The sequence below is a fragment of the Phocoena sinus genome, chromosome 17 (genome assembly GCF_008692025.1).
Source record: "Phocoena sinus isolate mPhoSin1 chromosome 17, mPhoSin1.pri, whole genome shotgun sequence".
Lineage (NCBI taxonomy): Eukaryota > Metazoa > Chordata > Mammalia > Artiodactyla > Phocoenidae > Phocoena > Phocoena sinus.
Genome location: NC_045779.1, coordinates 78,156,307 through 78,162,844, shown reverse-complemented (window position 1 = coordinate 78,162,844; position 6,538 = coordinate 78,156,307). Strand labels below are relative to the sequence as shown.

The 6,538-nt window shown below is 62.5% G+C and overlaps 1 protein-coding gene across 4 annotated transcripts; it reads right to left on the bottom strand.

The window, feature by feature from the left end:
* Positions 1 to 2,002: 2,002 nt before the first annotated feature.
* Positions 2,003 to 6,240, bottom strand: LY6E (lymphocyte antigen 6 family member E). Of its 4 annotated transcripts, none has more exons than XM_032610459.1 (5): positions 5,950 to 6,239; positions 4,303 to 4,349; positions 3,479 to 3,584; positions 2,992 to 3,111; positions 2,003 to 2,903 (listed from the first exon to the last, which is right to left on the bottom strand). In XM_032610459.1, the coding sequence occupies exons 3-5, from the start codon at positions 3,528 to 3,530 to the stop codon at positions 2,683 to 2,685; spliced, it is 393 nt and encodes a 130-aa protein (XP_032466350.1). In that variant the 5' UTR covers positions 3,531 to 3,584; positions 4,303 to 4,349; positions 5,950 to 6,239; the 3' UTR covers positions 2,003 to 2,682. The 4 variants fall into 4 exon arrangements, with proteins under 4 accessions (XP_032466350.1, XP_032466348.1, XP_032466351.1 ...); XM_032610457.1 differs by having other exon boundaries at positions 3,479 to 3,589; positions 5,950 to 6,107; XM_032610460.1 differs by lacking the exon at positions 4,303 to 4,349 and having other exon boundaries at positions 5,950 to 6,240.
* Between the last annotated feature and the right edge of the window lie 298 nt (positions 6,241 to 6,538).

Sequence of the window (6,538 nt, the reverse complement as noted above, 5' to 3'; positions counted from 1 at the left end):
GTCTTGTGCTTCTGTTGCATGGTTTTGTTGCTAAGCACCCTGCTTTCTTGCGTGATAATTAACTTACAGGGGTCTGTCCTGTAAGGCCAGACAGTCCTGTTCAAGGGCAAGCACTGCAGCCAGGCTTAGATCACAAAATGGCTTAGGCCAAAATGGCTTCTCTTATGTCAAGAAAGCCATTCCTGGTTCTTTCTCTGGGGACCCCCTAACCTATCTGCTTACACAGTTTCAGTTTTTTGCGGGGACTTTACTGAGGACTCTAGCCTGGGAGACAGCCTCTCAGTAGCTCCAGAGAGGTAGGGGAGCCAGTATATATATGAATTTTTTGATTGGGAAATACAGGTGGTCAAGCATACATCTTGGTAAAAGATTACTACATATCACAAAAGACAGACATCTCAAGTTAATGATTTTAGTGCTTTTCTATGTATGGGAAGATGCAAGAATCCGGGGTCATTGAAATTCTCCCTTAGATCCACATCTTAACACAGCCTGCTTCCTCCTGTTTTTCCCTATCATGAATTCGCCTCAGGGCACACTGCTGGTGGGCGACCGCAGTGGGCTGCAATTTAATCCTCGTGGAACTGGAACGGTGGGCAGCATTTTTGTGTTTTGGTTTTTTTTGGCTTCACCACACAGCAGACTAGGGATTGAACCCATGCCCCCTGCAGTGGAAGCGCAGATTCCTAACCACTGGACCGCCAGGGAAGTCCCTGCAACATTCTGTTTAGAGGACCCTGAACTTCAGAGGTAACCAGCATTCCTGGGGGACATGCTGATTTCATCCCCTTGAATTCTTTTTCTTGCTTTGGTTTTTCATGCTGGTCTGATCCACTCAAGTGCATCTCACCATTCCTACCACCCCGTGAGTCTCAACCAGATGCTGTGGTGATGTGCTTCTGGACCCTTCCACGAGATGTTGGCTGGGGCTGGGTCTCCTTCCCCTTGTCGTCCTGATTTCCTGGGGCAGACCGCTCCTCCCGTCCCTCCCTTGAGCTCTATCACCGCATTGGCGCTCAACCCCAAGTGCTGGCTGGCATCCCCCTTGGTGGCAATGACGCCGAGGTTGCTGTATTCATGTGTGTCACAGGGCCCATTCTGTGCAGAGCTGCTCACCTGCTCCTGTGACCCGGGCCCGGGATATGGGTCACAACCTGAGCCCTCGCAGGGACCACTGTCCCGCCCTGCTGCACAGCGATGCTTGGACCCTGGACCCAGGCACGTCAGAGCTTCCGGCCAGCCTGGACCCAGCCCTGCTGTGTTCCCTCCCACCACCCAGGAGACACGACAGCGTCCTGAAGGATAAACGTATCACGCTCTGCAAGGCGCCCAGCTGCAGCCCTTGGTTCATTGCTCCTCGGCCACCAGCCCAATCAAAGACTCCCCCAGTGCAGACGCTGGGAACCCCTGGCTTAGCCACAGACCACAGTTGGGCTTGCCGGGGGAGTAGGCGTGTAGCAGCGAGGGCTGCCGGCTCGGGTAGCAGCAACCCTGTCCTCCAGCCAGGGTCCAGGCCTTCTCCAGGGGAGTCCCCCCCAACTCCTCCCATAGGCCCTTGGGATGGACATCTCACTCACCCACTTACTGAGCTCCTGCCCCCCTTCCCCACCATGCTTTGTGTCCTCCTCAGCCTGACTGGCCCAGGCACCCCATACCCAAGTCCCGGAACCCCGGTTGGGGGTGTCCCCTCCCCTCCTGCCCAACCCCGTCCCTCCCTCTGTAGGGTCCTGCCTTCCACCCAGAAGCAGGCTGACCTCTGCTAGTTTCTCTGTCTAGTCCAGTCCTCTCCGGAGGATAAACTTCCCAACCCTGCCCGGCCGAGGGCAGCTAGCTGTGGTCTCCAGCGACCTGCTTCCTCACTGCCTCCCAGTGGGCCTCAGGGTGGGGCCCGATCGCAGGGGACCCTCAGACCCTCTACAACCTGCGGCGCTGCATCTCTGCTGCCCCCTCCCCCTCAGTAGGACCCTGATGGAAGGGACAGTCTCAGGCTGTGGACCACACCTAGAGCAGGAAAGGGTGGGAACATCTGTGTTTATTTGAGGCACCAAAGCAGGAGGGCTCCAGTGTGGCGGTGGAGGGAGGGGGCCCGAGAGCAGCTGGATTTCGGGCTGGGAGCAGATTCCTGGGTCAGCAGCCTAGACCTGGGGACAGCGGAAGGCCTGTCTTCCTAAAGGCTGCCCTCGAAGTGAGTGAAATGAGGTGTGCAGAGATGCCAGGGGAAAGGGGCTCTGTGCCGGCGCTCGGGGCTGGGCTCCTGAGGCTTTACTCCCATCCTTCCCCCACACAGGCCGAGACCTGGCCACACGCTCACCCGTGCCCGGCAGGGCACACGGACCAGCGCCTGTCCACACAGCACATCTTCCGCACCTGCGGGCCGACAGGGGCAGGCCTGGGATCAGGTGCCCCTCCCAGCATGTCCCTGGGACGTGGTTCTGACTCTGGGGCCCTCAGGCTCCGTTCCCAGGTTCCCCCTGGAAGGCTGACCGGGAAGTAAAGGTTAGCCGGCAGGTGTGTGGGTGCAGAGGGCAGGCCTGCCTGTGGGGACCCAGGGCCTAGAGGGTGGGCTCTGCAGGTGAGGAGTCTAGGGGAGGAGGCTTCGAGATCCTCTTGGGTCTGGGAGGAGCTGGGCTTTCCTTCCTTCCTGAGCTTTGGGAGTCTGGGCCGGGCACAGGGTCCCGGGGGTCAGGGGCCAAATCGCAGCAGAGCCGACAGCAGGCTGAGCAGGAGCCCGAGGCCCAGCACAGCGGCGCTGGCCCGCAGCCCGCCGTCGGCCGCACTGAAGTTGCACAGGAAGCTCTGGCAGCAGTGGGTGCCCACGGACGCCACACCGATATTGACGCCCCGGATGGGGCAGATCGGGGAGCAGCCCTTGTTCAGGGTGTAGCCGAGGTCCACCACGTTCCCTGCACAGAAACACGAGGTTGTGAGTGGAGGGGCAGAGAGGCCAGGGCGGGGGTGGGGGAAGCCTAGCTGCGCTGCGTCTGCGCTCACCGATGCCAGCGGATGCAGAGATGGTCACACAGTAGTTGTCTGTATCGGAGCAGACGGTGGGCTTCAGGCAGTACCAGTTGCTGTTCTCATTCACGCAAGAGAAGCACACCAGGGAGTGGACTGCAGAAGGAGGGATGCCTGTCTCATGCCCAGGAGTCTTCCTGTGTCCCCTCCCAGCCCGGACCCAGAGGCATGAGGACATCCCATCTTGTGGAGGCACTGACTGAGCGACTATGGTAGCCTGGGCCCAGGCTGGAGACCCAGGAGACAATGACAACAGACCCTGGCTCTGGAGGAGCCCCAGTGATGCCCCAAGTGTCCAGGCAGGGCTGAGGCCGCCAGTGGGGGCGGGGGTAGGAGGGACCGCTTCGCCGTGGGAGAGGAGCCTGTTAGGTGGCACAGAGTAGGTGACGTGGGCACCGCTCAGGAGAGAGTCCAGGAGGAGGACACAGCCTGCTCAGAGGCCTGGGGCCCCGGGGCACCTCACCTTGCTCCACACCCAGGAGGGCAGCCAGCAGCACCGGCAGGAAGACCTTCATTCTGGAGGGGACTGGCGTCCCGGCTGGGGTCTCACGAAGCCAAAGAAGTCAGCCCTGCGCTAAAGAGACAGCTCGCTGGAGGGCGGGGCTCACCCCCCTCGCGCAGGGCCCTGGGGCAGGGGCAGCGGCTTGCTCTTCCCAAGGGGGTCAGGGACACTGGCCCTGGGGGCAGCCTGGTGTCCCCACTTCGTAGATGGGGGAGCTGCCAGCTTCCAGCAGCAGGGCCAGAGCACAGAGGGTCTTTCTGCTCCACTGCCAACCTGCCCCTCACTCAGTGCAGACTCCCAGCTGAGGCTCTTCCCCAAGTCTGTAGCACTTGCTGCTTGGGGGGAGGGAACTCATTAAGGTTCTCAGAATCACCCAGAAAGGGAGGTCAAGGGAGTGGCCCCTGCCCACGGTCCGGGGGGTGTGGATGAGATAGGCTGGGACCTGGGATCCTCTATTAGAGTGTTTGCACCTGGACAAACGTCCCCTAGAGCAACAAGATACAAAGAAACTATAAGTGACTAAAAATAACTGCCCACGCACCGCGGGGCGACAGGGTACAAGAAGCCACAAACTACGTTTTTGAGGTGCTGGGAGCAAAGGCATGGTACTGCACATCATTCCTGCCCGGTACCCCCAAGGAGGGGACAGGCCACCTAAGCTATGCCTCCTGCCTGACCCACAGATCCGCCCCCCTTGTCACCCCATTTAAGGACTCAGTAGCTCCTCTCGGGAGCTGTTGGTTTTGCTTCCTTGTGCTGTAGCTCGAGCCCCAGTAAAGCCTTGCCTGGAATTCTCGTCTGGCCTCTTAGCAATTTCTCGAGTCCAAGGGCCCTAGGGGGGGGATGGCGACCAGTAATATTATATGACCTATGTCCAGAACTTTCCAGGGGCCAGCTCTGTGCCTCACATGGGGACCTAGAGCTGGGCTGGGGGCATGAGGCCTATCTAGCTGAGCATCCACCTGGGCAGCTTCTGTGCTGGGGGAGGGGCTCTCCCATTCTGTGTTATTTAACGCTGAAGACGATGACCCCATACGTATCTGCTACTCCCCCCCACCCCTTCATGGCTGGGGGAGGCTCAGGGAGACCCAGCAGTGTGCCACCGGTCACCCCAGCGGGAACAGGCACAGGCTCTGGCAGGTGGCTGTGAGTCCCTGGGGGCTGTCCTGCACCAGGACCCTCCCTTGGGCATAGGTCCTTGGCAGTGGATGGAGAAAGCACTTTGAATGCGACCAGCTGGGGTTCTGGTTCTCTGTTTTGCTGGAGGCGCAGTGTGGGAGGAGCAGTCTGGTACCTTCTGCTGGGGACAGCCGTGGGCGGGCGGGGGAAGGGCTAGTCCCCAGGCACCGGGAGGAAGGAGAAAGCCAGGGAGAGAACAGATTTTGGGAGGGGCTGGCAGAGACCCTGAGAATGGGCTTCAGGTCTGGGCAGGGGCTGATGTCTTGGGGTTGGCAGCAGGAGCTGCAGACGTCCAAGAACAGCGCCGAGCCCACCTGGGGCCTCTTCCGGGATCCCGGCAGTTAGGGGGAAAGGAGCCTCGGTTTCCTCCTCCACAAAGTGAAGTTCCGGTGGGAGGAGCCCTGAGCTGTCCCGAAGGAAGCTCTGGGGCTCACCTCCGCGGTCACAGTCAGCATCCCCACCCTGCTGCCAGGCACCCCAACAAGTGCGCCCTGCTGGGCTGAGTCGGCACTGGATACTAATGTGTCCACATCAGTAGGGCCAGGCGGAAGGGAACCCGTGGGTTTGCGGGCAGGGCCATTCGGGACCCAGACTGTGCACTCTTCCCCCAGGCTCACAGGGCTGATCTCCGGGAGAGCCTGGCATTCAGTGACGCTGGGCCAGCAAGAGGGGCAGGAGCACGTCCTGGACCCCAGGGATGGAAGGGGCCTGGCGGCCCAGCGCAGGGGTCTGGGCTCCTAGGCACCTCATATACTTGCGTAATCTATGCCAACCAAGGTGCTTTCACTTTCACCTCTTCCCAAGGCAGGCTCCCGTCCCCATGGTGACCCACCAGGGCATTTAACTCTCTCCTTCCTGCCAGCGCGCCAAGATCCCAGCCTCTTCAAGTCAGGAAGGCTGGCCCTTCCCCAGTCCCCATGTGAGGGGTCAGGGAATGGGCCCTAGAGTTGGGCGATGGGGCCCCGGCGCCTGCGCAGCCCTTGGCTACCCAGCCCGGGAGGGCGCCCGGCTGCAGTCTCCGCCAGCTCCCGCCCTCGTCCTTTGGAAATACTGGAGAGGGCCGGGAGGCTGGGAGGCTGGGAGTGGAGGCGAGGCGCCCAGGGGCCGGGGCCGCTCGCAACCCCGACCCCCAGCCTCCCGCAGGCCTCTCCCGCTCTCCCGCCTCCCTGGCGCCCCACACGCCCGCTCCCCCTCCTCGCTGGGCAGGGCCCCGTCCCCGCGCCCCCGCCCGCCCGGCCCGGGCCCTCACTCACCGCCGGCGGACGCAGGTCCCCCGCCCGGCCGCGCAGTCAAGTCTGCCCCTGAGCCCGAGCCCGTGGCAGCCCGCTCTCCCGGGCGGCCAGGCAGCGCGCGAGCGCAGTGGGCGTGCGGGAGGCGGGACTTGGCGCCCAGGCCCCGCCCACCAGCCCCTCACCCCTGCGCAGGGGCCGTCGCAGCCGGTCCGTCTGGTACCCTTGGGCGGGGACGTATTGCGACAGCCCGGCCTGGCTGGGCAGGGGTGGGGGAGGCCCCCAGGTGGCCGGACACTTTTGAGGTGGAGCTCGGGGGAGGGGATGCGTCCGAGGAGGCCGAGGGGGCAGTACTCGGAAGCCCTTCTGCAGAGTGGGATGGGGCCTGCGAAGAGGCCTTCAGCACGCCACGCCCGAGCCAGGTGACAGGACGAGGGTGAGAGTGTGGAGGAGAGGGCTTCCGGGGCAGTGATTGCGGGCCACAGTGCCGCCCAGCAGGAGATCCGGGCCGCACCAGCGTCGTGACCCTCAGCCCAGGAGAACTCAAGAGCCCCCTGGGTGCTCCCCTGCAGACGGGGCTGGGTGCGGGGCGCGTCCTCACAAAGCCAGCCTG

Bases quoted from the DNA above. Each gene is read 5' to 3' on its own strand.
- LY6E (XM_032610460.1), bottom strand. From the start codon at position 3,530: ATGAAGGTCTTCCTGCCGGTGCTGCTGGCTGCCCTCCTGGGTGTGGAG. The intron at 3,112-3,478 runs GTGAGGTGCCCC...CTCCTTCTGCAG, and splicing joins CCTCCTGGGTGTGGAGCAAG to TCCACTCCCTGGTGTGCTTC. The intron at 2,904-2,991 runs GTGAGCGCAGAC...GTTTCTGTGCAG, and splicing joins CTCTGCATCCGCTGGCATCG to GGAACGTGGTGGACCTCGGC.